This window comes from Branchiostoma floridae, chromosome 17 (assembly GCF_000003815.2).
Source record: "Branchiostoma floridae strain S238N-H82 chromosome 17, Bfl_VNyyK, whole genome shotgun sequence".
NCBI classification, from domain to species: domain Eukaryota; kingdom Metazoa; phylum Chordata; class Leptocardii; order Amphioxiformes; family Branchiostomatidae; genus Branchiostoma; species Branchiostoma floridae.
This window is the reverse complement of record NC_049995.1, coordinates 13,508,929-13,526,871: the sequence shown is the minus strand read 5'-3', so window position 1 is coordinate 13,526,871 and position 17,943 is coordinate 13,508,929. Positions and strand designations below refer to the sequence as shown.

At 40.0% G+C, this 17,943-nt stretch overlaps 1 protein-coding gene and 1 long non-coding RNA gene across 2 annotated transcripts; one reads left to right on the top strand and one right to left on the bottom strand.

Moving 5' to 3' along the window:
- The first annotated feature begins 1,729 nt into the window (after window positions 1–1,729).
- LOC118404314 (androgen-induced gene 1 protein-like) lies at window positions 1,730–16,266 on the top strand. The gene is made up of 7 exons (XM_035803381.1): window positions 1,730–1,932; window positions 12,678–12,809; window positions 13,465–13,566; window positions 13,749–13,778; window positions 14,310–14,425; window positions 14,790–14,941; window positions 15,619–16,266. The coding sequence occupies exons 1-7, from the start codon at window positions 1,759–1,761 to the stop codon at window positions 15,657–15,659; spliced, it is 747 nt and encodes a 248-aa protein (XP_035659274.1). The 5' UTR covers window positions 1,730–1,758; the 3' UTR covers window positions 15,660–16,266.
- A 91-nt stretch (window positions 16,267–16,357) lies between these two features.
- On the bottom strand, window positions 16,358–17,533 carry LOC118404734. Its single transcript, XR_004829793.1, has 2 exons — window positions 17,095–17,533; window positions 16,358–16,556 (listed from the first exon to the last, which is right to left on the bottom strand). It is a non-coding gene; the product is annotated as an uncharacterized LOC118404734 (long non-coding RNA).
- Between the last annotated feature and the right edge of the window lie 410 nt (window positions 17,534–17,943).

Genomic DNA, 17,943 nt, shown 5'->3' with positions numbered 1-17,943 from the left:
GAAGAAAACATTGCCACCAAAACCTACCTTCACAGAAAAATACAGAAAACGTTGGTGACAATTTGAGTTGAAAACTTGTCAAACATTTGATAAGTCTACATCTTATTTCTGGAATACACAATCAACCCTAACGACACCGCTCATGTCCAAGAATTCAGTAATTCTTACCGCACAAGAAGACCCGACGACCTTTTTCCGAGTCTTCCCGCCAGTCTGACTGCTTGGAATGTTGCTCTGCGCAAGGAGTGATGCGGCAATGAAATTTGCATACATACAGACCATATTTGGCAGAGACCGCGTTATGTGATTGGTCAATATTCGATTAAGACTGCCACACTTTCTATAGGTATAGTTTACATTGTAAGTTAACCCGAATTTTAAAAAAATGATCACCTAGAGTATGACATTTTCCATACGACACTGTAGTTTTAATTTTCCAAGGCAATAATCTTGGTATACAAAAACAAGATCATAACCTGCTGTATCATTTTGCACCGAAACATAACCCCCCTATTTCCCAGGTGAATTACTGATTTCCTATCTTGAGTCGATTACATTCATTGCAAGGTAACGTTAGTTCCACAGCCTTTTTTTGGCACATTCTTTAGATTAACATATTGTACAACAAAACTATGTGTGTGTTTTTCTAACATAAATAAGGAGCTTCTCGGTGATATTTGATATGTTGATGAATCTTTTAGGAGGATAAATATCTTTATTCGTGAGTTCAATCGAATAATTTGGAATCAGTCACCCCTACAGCTACAATATTGGGCACGTCTGCCAAAAGTGAATGACAAGTTGTCTTCCCGCCAAAATTTGGGCGATTACACACATGATCACACATTGAGAAATGTTTATAGAAATCTTTTTTTTCTCCAACACATGAATTGAAGTCAAAGCACCCCTTTCATTATTTTGGACAATATAATATTACAAACAACGAGCGCCAGTAAGCCAAATTTTAGCAAACGTGTGAATGTTGACATTTACACGCACTATCAAGTTACACTTTCACTCCCCTGCGGAGAAAGTGGTTCCGCCGAAACAATATGGCGGTGGTTAGAGTTCAGGGACAAACTGGACATGTTCTGATATTTACTTTGTACATGTTCACGCAATATTACGACTATCTCTACATTGACAACTTCTTCAGTGCTCCAGGAAGCCTACGATCGACGTTTGGAGGCAGATGGAAGTTTATGACCTACCAAAACTTTGTAAGTAGATCAGGGCTCTAGCCAGATCGAATTTTTTTTCCGTCAGCCAATTCCCATTGTCGCGAAAACCGCGAAAGTTAAGTTAGAAAGACGGAACTGAGACCTTGACAAACGGGTTTTTAATGAGATTATCGTATGCAAAAGGGCGCCGACACACTAAATCAACAATCATAACAATAGCAAAACAAACAGTGTGTGGCTTTCCGCCCGTGGACAGCGTCCCCAAGCCGCCTGTAGCTTCCACCAAGAATTTTTGTCCGTCAAGGTTGACGGATTGGTTTAAAAAATTTTCCGTCACATGCAGCAAATTTCCGTCAATTGACGGAAAAACAGACGCTGGCTAGAGCCCTGAAGTAGATCAAATTATCTACAATTTCTTTGTAACGTTACAGAGTAAAAACTGCATTTTTTAGAAATATTTTTCCCAACTAAATTATGCCCTTAAGCCAACACAAAAAGAATCTTAAAGTTAAACGTTTGCAAATTTTAGTTCAAGGTCATTTACCCCCAGAAATGAGTGGTTGAGTCCACAGTCATTATGGCGGCGACCCAAAAAGAAGTTCTTGGAAAAGTCGGGCACTTTGTTTTGTTTGGATTCCACTTGTTCGTGCAGTACTACGACGTTCTGTATGTTGATGACGTCTATGGATCTCCGGTTCCGTTCAAGTTAACGTTTGGAGGCAGATGGAAGTTTTTGACAGTCTTAAACTTTGTAAGTCCCTTAATTTCTACCCTCCCCCAAAGACTAAAAACTTTGGGTATTGTCTGTGTGTATGTTTGTCTGTGTGCATCTCTCTTTCGCTCTGTCACATGTGTGCATGTGTTATTCGCGTCAGTGTGTGCACTCACACACACATGTGAGGTATAATGTAAATTATGCGTGTATTATGGTGTGTGTGTGTACTGTGTGTGTGTGTATGCGTGAGAATTTGCTCTTGTGTAGTTTACGACAACTATATAGTTGAGTTCACAAAATGGTACGGCATGAGCATAATGGTATGGCATGAGCGTACCATTTGGCGATAAGCTGAGACAAGTCAGTTAACCTTAAGTGCAGACATGCTAGTGGCTGAGTGGTTATTTACTAGAGTACTAGTGTTTGTAATGCATTTTGTAGGGACCCAGTTGAGTCAAAGAAAGACTTTATGGTGCAGCTTACTCTCCAGGCAGAGGTTGGTGGAAAAATCGTGACCTTTTCCTTTCATCCATTTTTTATCAACCGACGTTGGTGGAAAGGTCCGTCGATGAAAAACGAATGAAAGAAAAAGGTCACGATTTTTTCCACCAACCTCTGCTTGGAGAGTCTGATGTGCACTCAGCATTTGAGAAAGTACTAGTAGTTGAACAGTAGACTAGCCCCCTGCTGTAGTGATTGCACAAAGTTGTGTGGCCAAGGCCTACTAGTACAGTAATGGAGATGGGTACTGCCAAGTGTGCACCAACTAATTTCAGGGCCATATTTGGAAACATACTATTGGTTTTTCCAGGCCCAGTGACCTTTGGACAGTAGATTATCGGTACTTTGAGCCAAAAAGTCAGCCATGATTGGGAAGGTTACGGTCCCCCCTTGTGCCGTTCACATTTTGTTACTCCTCTTGTACCTCGTTGAGGAGTTTTACAACACACAGTACATCATAAAACCCCACACGTCCAAGATGCCGGGACTCCAGTATCGCTCTGTGTTCTTTACCGTGTGGAATACTGTAAGTCATTCATTATAATAAGATTTGTAGAGAAACTTCATTTGCCACATGTTAATTATTGGCAGGCTTTTCCTCTAGTAACAATCGCTGATCACAACGACCTTACAGTTACATTGAGGTTCTACATGCGGATGTAAATAAGTGCCATTTAATTTCAACTAGATCGAATGATTTATTTGCTGCCTTTTTTATTATATTAGTCCGTTAATTGTTACCCCCCTCTCCAAAAAATTGGGTTGTCCGTCTATGTGTTTCAACTTTCCCCTCCCCCCTCTCCAGATTGATCCCTCCCCTTTTTCTTTGTCCATTTCTGCGGCGCTGGGGCTGTTTTAGACAGAGGTACATTTAAGTTAATTAAGTATAACAGGACTCGAAATACTTTTTTCTGCATACCTGCACTGGTAACATTAAAAATTACCTGCACCAGACAAATTTTACCTGCACCACTCTGAATTCAGGAAGTATGGATCATAATAAAATTGTTCAGGAACCATTGCTATTTTTTTGTTTTATACTTTATAGGTGGTAACAGTCCTTGCAGCTAATAACAATCCATATACAGCTACATTACACATTTATGTATAATACCCAGTACATGGACCAGTGCAGGTTAGGTGCAGGTAGACAGCAGAAATACCTGCACAGCTTCAATTTTACTTATACTAACCTACATATGCAGGTGGCTATTTCAAGCCCTGTATAATAAAGTTTACCCCATGAATCCTCAAAGTCCCCATGCACACCCCACTATTTGCCTGGTTTGGTAATCATGACACTGTACCTCCTTGGATTTTGGAATTTGTATAACACATATTCTGGACAACAGAAGAAATATTCCCACTAATAATCCCCTCAGCCAGGTACTAGTAAAGACATAAAGTCTTTGATAGAGTACCACTTCTGCAAGTTTCTGAACCAGAAGATATATCCTTCAACGATGGCCTCCACAATTGGTGCAGTTGCTTCTTTAGTGCATGTACTACTTTTCTGTGTGTACATGTATCAAAGGTTGTACAATACATGGTATATCTTACCACACTTCCCGCCAATGAATCAGTGGCTACGAAGATCTGCTGCTCTAACTGTATGGACAGTTGTGAGTATTTATATATTATCTGTTCTTCTTTTTGCCAAGGATGCATGGGTTGATTTTTGCGATAGCGGTGTAAGGGTTGCTTGCGGTGATTTTGAGTTGCGGCGGTAGCGCCATCCCGAGAACGTAAATGCATTCACATACAGTAACCACTTGGGTAGGGTGCTACAAACATAGTCTCTAAGCAGACCCAACGGTGCCTTGGAGATAGTATCAAAGCTGGCCAGGGACTTAGTATAGCGGCACATTTGACTCCCTTTGGTCGGCTATCTCCCTTTGGCCGGCTATACTCCTTTGCCAGCTTTGATACTATCTCTAAGGCACCATAGGATCTGCTTGGAGACTACTACAAACAAACTTAACAGACAGCTTTTGCTTTTGATATCCAGCCATATTCAGGAATATTTTAATAATTTTGAACCGAAAAATGCTGTATATGTTGTTTGACATCATGTGATAAACCTTCTAAGCTGTCAGTATAACTAATATTTAAGCAACCAAGAATCAAAAGTGTTCAAAATAGAATAGGGGGTTCTATTTGTTCGATATGGTGTTCGACAGGATTGGTTCAAATTTTCAATTGAAAGAATCAACTTTGCGGGCAAGTCCTTGCTAGCAATTTTCTACTTGATGTAACACAGATCTAGAGACCAGCACATACACACACCCCACACACCCATCCCTCTATTTCAGTCTTTGACTATGTGTGCATGCAAATTGTAACTTTGATTTTCACAGGCCCATTGACCGTTGGCTACTACATTGTAAATATAGGACTGGTATGTAAATATAGGCAGGGCTTGAAATACCACCTGCATATGCAGGTTAGTGCAGGTAAAATTGAAGCCGTGCAGGTATTTCTGGTGTCTACCTGCACCTAACCTGCACTGGCCCATGTACTGGGTTTTATACATGAATGTCCTATGAATCTATGATGCAAGTTTACATTGTATGTGGATTGCTATTAGCTGCATTGACTGTTAGTATAGAAGAAAACATACAGCAATGGTTCGTCAGCAATTTAAAAGTATGATCCATACTTCTTAAATTCAGGGTGGTGCAGGTAAAATTTATCTGGTGCAGGTAATTTTCAATGTTACCTGCACCAGTGCAGGTATGCAGAAACAAGTATTTCAAGCCCTGATAGGTATATACTATGAACTTTGGGCAGAGAACTAGCAGCCATGGCAGGGAAGACCACTTCTCGTACTGTTCACATTTTCTTCTGCCTCTTGTACCTTTTTGAGGAGTTTTACAATATGCAGTATGTAAGGCCCCATGCTTCCAAGATGCCAGGGCTTCGGTATCGTTCTGTGTTCTTTACCGTGTGGAATCTTGTAAGTGTTTCAATGTTTTTAGATTTCTTGAGAATGTTGAGTTGCCACAAGTTAATCATTGATACGCTGTTCCTACCCTATGTACAATCAAGGAGGTTAATGATGATCACAACGTCTTTAATTACATTGAGGATCTGCATGCATCATCAGACTCTATTTTAATGAAACCGGAATGATCTGCTTGCTACTTTTATTATGATCTTTGTAATACCCCGGTTACATTTGGCGAAAATCGATCGGACGACGATTCTGCGGCAATCGCCCGATCCTCGCTTATAATTAAATAATAAATTTATTGCACAACAATTGTACAAGGTACAAAGTATGACTTGTATGTGACAGGGACAGTTTTCAGGTAAAAAATATGCGCAACCCTAGAGAGATGTCGATCTTAAATATGGTCGATCTTCCATGGATATGCCCGAAGACCGCGGATAATGTGACAGGGGTATACTTCAGTGATGAATATGCAGTCATTTTGCTCAATCAATCATTCAATGTGAAGGAAAGACTATATGTGGATAGAAATGACAATTAAGTATAATAGAGTTTATCCTCATGAATCCCATGCACACCCCACTATTTGCGTGGTTAACTAATCCTGACCTTCTTGGACTTTGGAACCTGCATGTTACGTACATTACTAGTATGCATTCCAACAGAGATATATCCACTAATAATCCCCTCAGAAAATATAGGACTTTTAAAAGGCTTTGCCAGCCACTTCTTGAAACAAATATATCCTTCACTGATGTCCTCCACAGTTGGTACCGTTGCCTCCTTAGTGCATGTACTATTGTTCTTTGTGTACATATATAAAGAGTTGTACTTAACATGGTACTTGCCACACTCAACTGAAAAAGGACAGGGACTACGAAATTCTGGTAGGCTAACTGTATGGACAACTGTGAGTATTTATATATATTTTTTGTTCGTCATTTTGCCAAAAATGCATTCTTGCTCATAAATGTTAGGAAAGAAAAACACAACCACAGGTGAATTGTTGAAGGTTAGTTCGCAATAAGTAGAAGATGCTGATTTAAGTTCACAGGGAATTAATTTCTCAGTAGGGAAAAAATGGAGTGTTCGCGGTAGAATCTTGTTAGTCATTCAATGTTTTTAGATTTATAGAGAAAGGTGATTTGCTGCAACAGTACAAGTTAATCATTGATATGCTGTTCCTACCGTGTGTACAATGTTGATCACAACAACGTCTTTATATTGACTGAATGATTGAGGTTATGCCTGCTGGAATTCATTCTGAAGAAACCTGCTCGCCACCTCTCTTATGGTTTGTGTAATATTCAGCCATTTTTCTCATTGTGAAGGAAATATCTTATGTGAAAAGAAACAGTAATTAAGTACTAGTATGATAAAATTTATTTACCTTCACGAACCCTCAGAACCCCCATGCACATCCCAATATTTGCCTGGTTAAGTAATCATGTGACTGTATACAACCTCCTTGGATTTTGGAATTTGTATAACACATGCCTTTTAATACATTTCCACTAATGATCCCCTAAGGAAATTTAAGACTTAAGGCTTTGCCAGCCACTTTAACTTCTAGAACCAAATATATCCTACATTTTTCACCGATGGCCTCTACAGTTGGTGCAGTTACTTCTTTAGTGCATGTACTACTTTTCTGTGTGTACATGTATAAAGACTTCTACAATGCATGGTATATCTTGCCACACTTCCCACCAAAGAATCAGTGGCTACGAAGATCAGGCAGGCTAACTGTATGGACAACTGTGAGTATTTTTATCTGATCTTTTCCCCATTTTGCCAAAGGTGCATCCTCGTTTGCTTGCTTGCTCGTAAATGTTAGGAAAGAAAAACTTAACCAGAGGTGAGTTAGTGAAGGTTAGATTATTAGAAAATGCTGATTAAGTTAATGGGGAGTTGATTTCGTGGTAGTGGATTAACGGGGTGCTTGCGGTGGTTTTGAATTTGAGTTCGCGGTTGCGCCTTCTTGCAAACATAGAATTTAATGCATTTATCGTACATTACTCATTTACTATAGTCACATACTGTAATGGAAACCACTTGGCAAAGGTGCTACAAACAGTCCACTGAAGTTTGATTTTGATATCCTCCATATTTAGGAATTCTTTGATAACTTTGAAATGAAAAATGCCGTATATGTTGTTTGAGATGTGACAAATCTTCTACACATGTATTACGCTTTCAATAGCAATCAAGAAATCTGATTTGCTTTTAACGGTAATTATTGATGTCTTTTCTACTAGCCTACCTGCATGTACTTTGACCCCATTCAGGTGTGCTAAAAGCACTGACTAAATGAAATCTAGTCTAGAGTTTATCTTTATTCACCAGCCTTCCATTCCTTAATTACTGATATATATACATTACCTTCATTAGCCTTTTTGTGTATGAATTAGAAGAGGCAAAGATAATTCCTTTATTTAAATGTTCAGGTTGCTTGTGACTTAACTGGTATATGAGAGGTTGACAAAAATTGGGCAAATTAAAAAAAAAGCGATCTTAATCCAGTTTAAGTTCACTGAAGAGCTAGTCTTCCACTGGTTATGAATTGTGTATATTCCTTAGTAAAAAAAGTATTCCTTAGTAAACACTTTTTTATTTCATTTCCGCAAACATTCTGGCCGGGCCCCATTTCCAAAATGGGACCAAATCCTTAATCATATACATGTTTGACTGTAGTCTGTTACTGTCCAAGCAGAGGTTAGCCTCCGGCTGTTATTTTTACGTCACAGTTTTAGGCTTTCTATTTTAATGTAATGTGCTGTTTTCTTTATGTCTTAATCCTGGCAATAAAGAAAAAAAAAAACAGCACAAAATAGAAAGCCTTATAATAAGACCTAAAATTAACTGAAAAACAAAAAAACAGTCAGAGCCAAACCTCTGCTTGGAGAGTATGTCCCTAGTGTTAGCCAATGGTTGTCACTTGGCTATGCACCCCTGCTGTCATGTCAGTTGGTACAGTCCATATCAAAGATGGCCACTACCAAGGCAACAGCTGTGCATGTACTGCTCGTGTACGTATACTGCTGCGTAGAGCGATACGACTATCTGTACCTGCTGCATACGCCGTATCTGCCCGACCGACAGCGTATAGGGGGGCCATGGAAATATCTAACATATCTGAATTGTGTAAGTAATCATTTATGGAATATACTGCTCTACATTTTTTTTTTCTGTCCCTTAAGCCATCCATGTTACCTGCATTGGTAGATATGCAATGATTATATCTAACAATTTTAAGAGTTATATCTGTTAAGATTTTAATTAGTATTTTAACAGTAACTGTTATATCCATTAAGGTTTAAATAAAGATTTGCTTTACAAATGTTTTTTAGAGCAAATTTTTATCTGCAATGAAATTGTGTACACTGTATAGCCAATGATATATTATGTTTGCCCTACAAGTTTAGAGGATGGATGGGATGATATTTTCTTTTTCGTACCAAATAGCAGGGACAGGTCCTGGAGACAGGCCATAATGTCTGTAAGTGAAGTATTTGCCTTCTGTGAAATGTTCTTTGTTCTGTCAAAAGTAAGGTAAGCGCAAAATGGTGTGGGCTATTGACTCTACTACTCGACAGGTTTGTACAAAGCCTAACGGCAGTAAAAGCTCCATCAGTCCATACCAAGGTTCTCAATCAGTTATATTCAGCAGTATGTGTGTGTGCTTTCGTACTTAGGATATAGCATGGAAGTGGAACTGGTTTTATCTTTCTGTTACTATCACTCCTGTCCGTTGTTTTTTGTTTGGTGTAGGGGATGAATCCTGTCCCTTTCTTCCCAGCTTTTACATGCATTACACGGTTGATTAACTCACAATTAGGACAGGCACAGGCCATGCATATCAACCTGCCCCATTGTAGTGTAGCTAGGGCAAATAGGAAACAGGACAGACTGCTAGCAAATCCCCGGAGATTAATGAATGAATGAAATATATAATGAAGAAGTTTATTTGCAAGTTCGTGCCCGAGGGCAAAGAGTACTGGTGGCAACAAAGAATAATGGACAGATGATGAAATGTATGCATTGTCAACCAGCACAAGAATCATATTGATTTTTCTGTTTTTTTTTTTTTTTAATTCTACCTAGTTTTACCGGTAATGCAAGTAGATTAACCCATCCCTTTAGACAACATAGCCTGTGAATAGCACCACCTGTCATTCATATCCCCATGGGACAACATGCACCTGTTTCTAACCATGGTATTCAGATCTTGCAGGATATGAAAATGAATTATGTTGACAAGAAAACATAAATACTTGACAAGAAAAGCAGTCAAAAAAAGATGAACTACATTTTATCAGTCAATGTTCACCCTTCATTTCTGGAAGGAAGAAATAATTTTTTCCAAGGTTTTCACAGACCCTGCAATTGTCTTTTTGAAATGATTTTAAATGGGGGTCCCTGTTGTAAGAGGAACCTTGAGCATGTAAACAGCCTCGTTACTTAGATTACCTGTAACCTACCTACCTAGTACTTAGATTGGGTACCAGTAATACACATAACGTGAATTCACGAACTTGAAGGTGAATTACCAACCAACAATCTTCTTGCTTGAAGAAACAAGAGTTCGGAGACCTGAAATATTCTGATTATGCAAATCACTTTCACACATAATTTTTGCTTGCTTATGTACACCTAAACTTACACAGGTCACAGTGTTGATGGCCCAATCATTTACTACACGTACTAAGAAGAATTAGGGCACTTTCAAATCAATTATGCAAATTAGGGACTCATTTGCATAATTAGTATCTGCTTAACTTCTGCCTGCTACAAACTACATGTAACATGTATTTGAGTCCTATATTGGAAAATACTGTAAATATAGATTTTCTTCATTAAGTATGTAAATTACGTCCAAATTTGCATAATTTGCACTTCATCAAGTACATCTCTGCCACAGGTACCTGCATACCAAATATCATGGAAATCCATCATTCCTGTGTTCCATTATGCTCCTTGGAAGATTTTGACAAAAATGCTCCTGCAGTTCCAGAGCAAGCTGCTAGGGGGCCCAAACATACACCACTTCATCCTTACATCAAAAGCTATCTGCCACCAAGAAATCAAGACCATGGCATGTCCAGGTAAAAAAATACAAAAAATTGAAATTCTGCTGCAGTACCAAGGTCACAGAACAGGGGGCCCGAAATTGACCTTGACCTTCGTCTTTCCAACCCCTACCCACATACCAAATATCATCGTAGTCCATCAAGAGGTTCTCAAGTTATGATGTCCACAAATATCCGGAAACACAAACACACAGACAGATCTCGACACACACACACACAGACACACTCAAAACTATACCTCCATTTTTCATGGTCATCCAACCCATTTCTCTATTATAAATGTTGGACAATTCATCAACTTAGGGAAATATCTGGAACACTGCCCAAAACCCTTTCCCTTCCTAATGTGAAATCAATTGTCCCAGAAGACAGATGATGAATGAACTTACAATTCCGGCTTTTACACAGACCCCCACTGTATTTTGGTATGACCCATATCCAAGATGGCCGCCCGAGGGTTAGCTGTTGCACAGCATGTTGTGTTGTTTACTGTTTATGTTTACTCCTGGTTGTATGACAATGCAAACATCGGTGACCTTCAACCAGGCCGAAAGCTTTTTGGGAGGTCATACAAATACCTTACTCAACTCACGTTCGTAAGTAGATCTATTATTCGATAGTCCGTAAGTAGAAGTATTTATAATGCAATAGTGAGAAAACCTGTTTGAAACTAAATGTATGGAAAGAATAATGCTCTCTCTAGACTTCTTCACAACCTTGAAGGTGTGACTTTTGTGTGTGTGTGGGGGGGGGGGGGGGGGGGGGCACCAATTCACCATTTCCAGATTTCGGCTTGCCTCCTTCACTGGCTTCTGTGGGCATTGGTGTGACTGTGAGTTGTCTGGGAAAGAGGATTTATGGAGGAAGGTGATTCCCAATTTTCAACCGGGAAGGTTCTTATGCCGGGAAAGGAATATATGCCAGGAAAGGAGTATGTGCTGGGAAGCAAGTATCCTACCCATAAAAGTTTATAAAATGAAACAAGGATTTGGACAAAAAAATGCTGGAGATAGCCCTGGCCTGGCTTTTCAAGTGACCTACATTTAGAGTGCAAAGTACCTGTTAATGTAAACCCACTGTGTACAGAAGTGTTTGTTTAAGGTAGGTAGCATGGGACAACATTGTGCATTATAAGGTTAGGTGAGTGCCTATTGTTCACACGATCAGCAGCAGGAGAAAGATGGCGTCCGCTCGTATCCACCCCCTCGCACGATTAGTCCATGTTCCCCTCCTCTGTCTCTACGTGTGCGTAGAGTTGTATGACAGGGAATATATCCTGCCACTTGGGAACTCGAGCACTCGATTTGGCGGACGTTTTGTTAACTTCACAACATATGTATTTGTGAGTACTGTAAATGCATTTAAGTTCGCGGGGATTTAATTTCGCGGTAGCGGGAAAATGGGCTTTTCGCGGTGGTTTTAATGTCGCGGTAGCACCATGTGCTGTAGTCTCTTACTGCCATGGAAAAATATTCGCGGTGGTTTTAATTTCGCGGTAAAGTGTCCACCGCGAAAACCGCGAACATTAATCCACCGCGAACATTTCTGCATTTACAGTAAGCTACATCAGTACTTTCAACCTCCTTGATCAGTACACGTATGAGTATATGACTCCAGTGGCCTCTATAACTGCCATAAGATGGTATCAAAAGCTATGACAGAGTCATACCAAGGCCCCTCTTTCAACCTCCTTGGTCATACTCACTCCTCTGCCAGCTTTTCATATGCTGCCATTGAATCTGCTTGGAGACTACTCAACTATTACACCATCTCATTTTTCCCTGACTCAAACGATTTGACCTGTGAAACAGCACAGATTTGCAAAACAGTTTGATCATGACCACCTTTCTAATCTAAATACTCTTGTTAATATTTCATTAAGTGTCATTACAGTCCATTATCCTTGTTGCCCTAACCCTTACTCTTCCTCCATGTACAGTTTTTTTGCAAGGTAGTTTTAGGTACTGGTAGCTGCAACAATGTGAACTGGACCAGTCTGAATTGCCCTGAGGAAGGTGATAGACACGGGTCACCAAAATGTCAATAGCAGTAAAGCAAGGGTTGTGAAAAAAGAGTTCCCCTGTTCAGTGACATACCAACCTGATGAAACTATTCACGCTTGCTTCACAATTTTTTTGTTTTGCCCTGAAGAAGGTAACTTTGGTAGCAGTAAATGATAGCAGTGATGTACCAACATGATTTCAAACTATTCATGTTTGTTTGATTTTGTTTTGCAGATGGGCCACACTGTGTTCTTTGCTAGCTGTGTTCTGGCTGACTTCATAGAAGGAGTTCTGGGCAAGAAAGCTGCTGGACTGAGGAAGATACAGGACTATGTACTGGCCTCTGTACTGTTCCCTATGAGCATGGTGAGTTCAAAGTTTATAGGTGACAGGTCATATAGGTAGTACAGGACTCTGTACTGTTCCCTATGTACATGGTGAGTTTATAGTTTATAGGTGAGAGGTCATAGGTAATACAAGACTATGTACTGGCCTCTGTACTGTTTCCTATGAGCATGGTGAGTTCATAGTTTATAGGTGAGAGGTCATAGGTAATACAGGACTATGTACTGGCCTCTGTACTGTTCCCTATGACCATGGTGAGTTCATAGTTTATAGGTGAGAGGTCATAGGTAATACAGGACTATGTACTGGCCTCTGTACTGTTCCCTATGAGCATGGTGAGTTCATAGTTTATAGGTGACAGGTCAAAGGTACTGTTCCCTATATATGACTAGTATGAGCATGGTTAGTTCATAGTTAATATGTGAGAGGTCATAGGTAATACAGGACTCTGTACTGGCCCTTGTACTGTTCTCTATGAGCAGGGTGAGTTCAAAGTTGACAGGTGAGAGGTCATGTTTTTAAATCCAATTTCTTTTTTTTTAAGCGAAACAAAAAGTCCCTCACTTTTTTTTCTATTTGGGGATTTGATTCAAATAGCATTCAATGTACTCCATTTGCGGGTGCCATTATTTTGTACCATGAATGATAAATGCTCTTTTGTCACGTTTTGCTGCAGATCGTGACTGTTGTGTTCTGGGGGATCTATGCCGTGGATCGTGACATGATCTTCCCGACATCTATGGACAAGATCATTCCTCCCTGGATCAACCATGTCTGGGTAGGTTTTACTCATACATCAAGATCATTCCTCCCTGGATCAACCATGTCTGGGTAGGTTTTACTCATACATCAAGATCATTCCTCCCTGGATCAACCATGTCTGGGTAGGTTTTACTCATACATCAAGATCATTCCTCCCTGGATCAACCATGTCTGGGTAGGTTTTACTCATACATCAAGATCATTCCTCCCTGGATCAACCATGTCTGGGTAGGTTTTGCTCACACATCAAGATCATTCGTCCCTGGATTAACCATGTCTGGGTAGGTTTCATTCATACACACTCTCGCTTAATTGCTAGACAAGATCATACCTGCCTGAAAAGGAAAGGTTTCACTCAAGCACACTCGCTCACTGTCTCTGGACAAGATCATTCCTCGAGCTCCTGGATCAACCACGTTTGAGTAGGTTTCACTCGCACACACTCGCTCACAATATCCGAAAAGTTTCCTTATTGCCAGTTAGAGACTGATTCTAATGTGTATCATGATAATCTATCACTCCTGGGAGGAGAGCATAGCAGACAGCAGGCTGGCAGGTCCTTGTGTTTCTGTGGGTGGAGCAATTGGTCATGGATATTAGCTATGTTTTCCATTGGGTTTCACATGTGTATCCTTCATTCATACATTGGAATCACAATAGAAAAGTGTCCCAGTATGTGTCTACTGTATGACTGAGCTTTATTGCCGTCCTCATCACACGACCGTGGTGCCTGTTGTGATTGCTTATTGCCGTCCTCAGCACACGACAGTGGTGCCTGTTCTGCTGTTGGAGATGTACCTGGTTCACCACAGGCAGCCGTCGCGCCGGGCAGGCCTCACTGGAGCAGTCACCGTGGGGATTATATACCTTATATGGTGAGGACCCTTCTTTTTATGAACATCTCTACAAAGTCACAAGGCCATAGAAAACACAAACACCTAATCTAAGGATGTAATGAAGGTTTGACATCCAGGGAATAAGATATGTCAAAAAGAAGTTACTCAAGGACACCCTGCAGCTGCAATCAGACTTTCTTGTCAAAAATGGGAAGAAAAAAATTGCTAAAATGTCAAACTACCAAAGAAATAATTATAGATTATTGTGACCAATAGCAACAAGCATAAAGTTCCTGACTTCGCTTTTTTACTCGTTTATTCAATGGAATTTATTCACATTGCCATATGTGTGGAAACAATGGTTCGACCTTCCACAAACCTCTTTTTTTTCTCCATTCCCCAGGGTGCTGATAGTTGCCCATGTGGGTGGATTCTGGGTGTACCCCTTTATGGCAGCTATGAACAATTTCCAGTTTTTCCTGTTCTGCTGTTTCACGGCTGTTATAGGCTGCTGTTTCTACCTACTAGGGGAGGTCTGCAACAACATGTTCTGGGGTAGGTAATCATTGTTTGTTGCACTGTTACATATGTAGGACTTTGTTCCTCTTCTCCTCTTCAGCAAGCACATCTGAATGGAAAAAAATTATGTTAAATCAGATTGTCACCGTGAGTGATTTGTTGTTGAGTGAGTGAGTGAGTGAGTGAGTGAGTGAGTGAGTGAGTGAGTGAGTGAGTGAGTGAGTGAGTGTGTGAGTGAGTGTGTGAGTTTGAGTGTAAGTGAGTGCAATTTTGAATTATATTGTATGTAAAGCACACAAAGATGCCATTGCTTAATCCAATTAATTGCCAGTTTCAATTCAGTCAAACACAATGTCATGAAAATTCTGCATAACGATGTATGTGTACTACTTCTATAATTTCCAACACAAGAAATTGGACTTACTCAAATTTTCGACTGATCGATTCCAGACTTTGTCAAGGAATCAACTGCTTCCCTGACGTCATGCTAGTATGTAGACTCCATGAGCAGTGAACAATAAATTGCTGAAAGTCTATGGTGCCCTCCGTCTTTGCCCATTAGAGATGGTTACAGAGCTCTGATGTAGAGGAACTTTTGACACAGAGCTTTCAAGTTGACATATCAATGTATTGAATACTACAGACATACATTTATGAAAATATCTACATTTATTGCATCTCTAAACAACATCATGTTTCATTTACATTTACAGGACCAAGGGAAACTCCAAGAAAAGAGAAGAAGAGAGCATGAAGAATTCTCAGCAACAAACAAGGAATTTTAAGATATATGCACATTTGTGACATTTTAAACTTTCTTAGCAATAATGGTGTAACTATTCTCAAAGAAGGAAGTTTTTATTATGTTTTTAAGTGTTTAATAACCATTTTGAGAAGTCCTGTTCTATTTACCAGTTAAGTACTGACTACTACAATATACTGTATTTTGACCTCCTGACCCCTTAGTTTGTAAACATACAGCCCAACTATCCACCCTATGTCTGATGACAATTTCCGGATCACTTCATAGCAGAGGCTTTTAGATAAGATTTTATCAATGGGAGTCAAATTTTTAGGTGACTGAGATTCAACACACAGTGAATACTACAGACATTTTAGGCGGTCAGGGGAATCAACCTTCTTCCATGGTTCGGGGTTTGAGAGAATTAAAATTGCCAAGCCCGAATATATCCGGCCCCGAACATATACATGCCCTGTGTGCCGTGCTCGGATATATCAGGGATAGCGTATTCCCCTGAAGTAGCAGCTTTGCGTGTGTGTAGCGCACGAACCCCGGAAGTTAGGGACTTCGGCCTTGTTCGGGGGGTTCTTTTTGGAGGTCAGCTATGGCATTTTATAGGGCTGAAACTCTGGTAGTTTAATGGTTAACATAGAACTCTAGTGCATTAGAAAACAGTACTTAAGCTACAAACATGCCTATCAGAGGAAACATTTTTTTTTTCATTCTTAAGTTAATTTTTACCAATTCAACCTCAGGAAATGACTGGTATAAGTGAGGGAAGTGTGTGAGGGTTTCTTTTTAATTGTTTTGGAAAGATGGTGTAATTATGTAAGACATTGATTTGTTTGTGAAAAATACTCTTGTGACAGTTTGAAGACTTGCTGTTATAGAAATTGTTAATAACATCACCTGTTTTGTTTTGGCATCCGTCTGTCTCGGAAGACAATGGAGGCAGACAGGGTGGGTTTAAGGCGACCCGTCTGCCTGGCCTGCACTTTTTTTTTTAAGGTGAAGGAGGGGTGTGCACTTCCTTCTCCACCACCCTCTCGTCCACTGGCGCACTTAGTCCTACAGGGGCAATTGTTTGCAACATGTAAGACGGCCCCAGCAGATGCAGGTTTGTTATTTGGAGTTTCCGTCTCCTAGGAGGACTTCCGACCAAGGATGTAAGGGGTTCCTCCTACCCCTGACTCGTGTGTCATGGCGGGTGCGTCATGCCCGAACATGCCCCCATGGCCTGTCACCACAACAAGGCCTGTCACTGCCACTAGCCGAAGCTATGTACTCATTTACACCTGAGATAGGTGAGGAAAGTCGTGTAAAGTGCCTTTCCCAAGGGCACAAGATCGGTGACACGGCAAGCGGATTTGAACCCGGGACCTCTCGGGCCTGAGACCAACGCGCTCCCGATCGTGCCACGCGGTCCCACTTATCATCATAACATCACCAAAATAGAATCATTGACTGGTGTGTAAATTGTAAAGGTTGCTTCCAAAACCACGTTTTTGAGCCATGCACAACTAAGATATAGTAAGATACTGAATTGCATTATTTGAGCCGTGATATTAAGATTTGAAAACATTACACTTTCCAGGCTTGAGCCGTAATACTTGAAATAGTGATACTCCATTTACGAACCACTTTAGAAGTAGTTATATATATGTATACATAGGTAAAATGGTTACAATACATGGGTACAGGCTTCCACTACCCCTTTCTGCTTCCAACCAAGTACACCAAATGTATTTATAGCAGCTCATAGCAAAAGGACAACAATAAATTGAAATTGAATGAATGAATAAAAACTATGAGTCGTTATATCCACATCTGAAGAGATACTATTTCATCTCCTTGTTACATACAAGACATTATTTCGATTAGTTAGTAGTACCATTTATCAACCTTCACAGACAATTCAGGTCAAGGGGTCAATGGAAGAGGCAACTTGTTAACGGGGAGTTTTTTGGTCAATCAATTACGGATGTAGCCTCGTGGGCAGCTATGTATTTTTTGTTTTCTATTTTTTGCTTTATATTTTATATATTATACATTTATTGGCAACAGCATTGATTTTTTTTGTTAATTTTGCTGGACTTTTTTTTAATGTGTACTAAAGGCGCCCCCTAGCGAAATATTACTAAACCGTGCTGAAAAAAAACATGGGTCAAATATACATAGATGTCGACATGTCCTATACAAATTCAGGGGGGGTGTATAATTTTGTAATCATGCCTACCAAGCGCCTAAAGTGCGCAATTTGATTGTTATAGCGTTTGAACAAAGCCATACATACAAT

What these genes read in the sequence shown, in the direction of transcription:
- LOC118404314 (XM_035803381.1), top strand. Translation starts at nt 1,759, where the DNA reads ATGGCGGCGACCCAAAAAGAAGTTCTTGGAAAAGTCGGGCACTTTGTT. An exon ending in CCTGGATCAACCATGTCTGG is followed by an intron (nt 13,567 to 13,748) that starts GTAGGTTTTACT and finishes TCATACATCAAG; the next exon opens with ATCATTCCTCCCTGGATCAA. An exon ending in CCTGGATCAACCATGTCTGG is followed by an intron (nt 13,779 to 14,309) that starts GTAGGTTTTGCT and finishes TGCCGTCCTCAG; the next exon opens with CACACGACAGTGGTGCCTGT.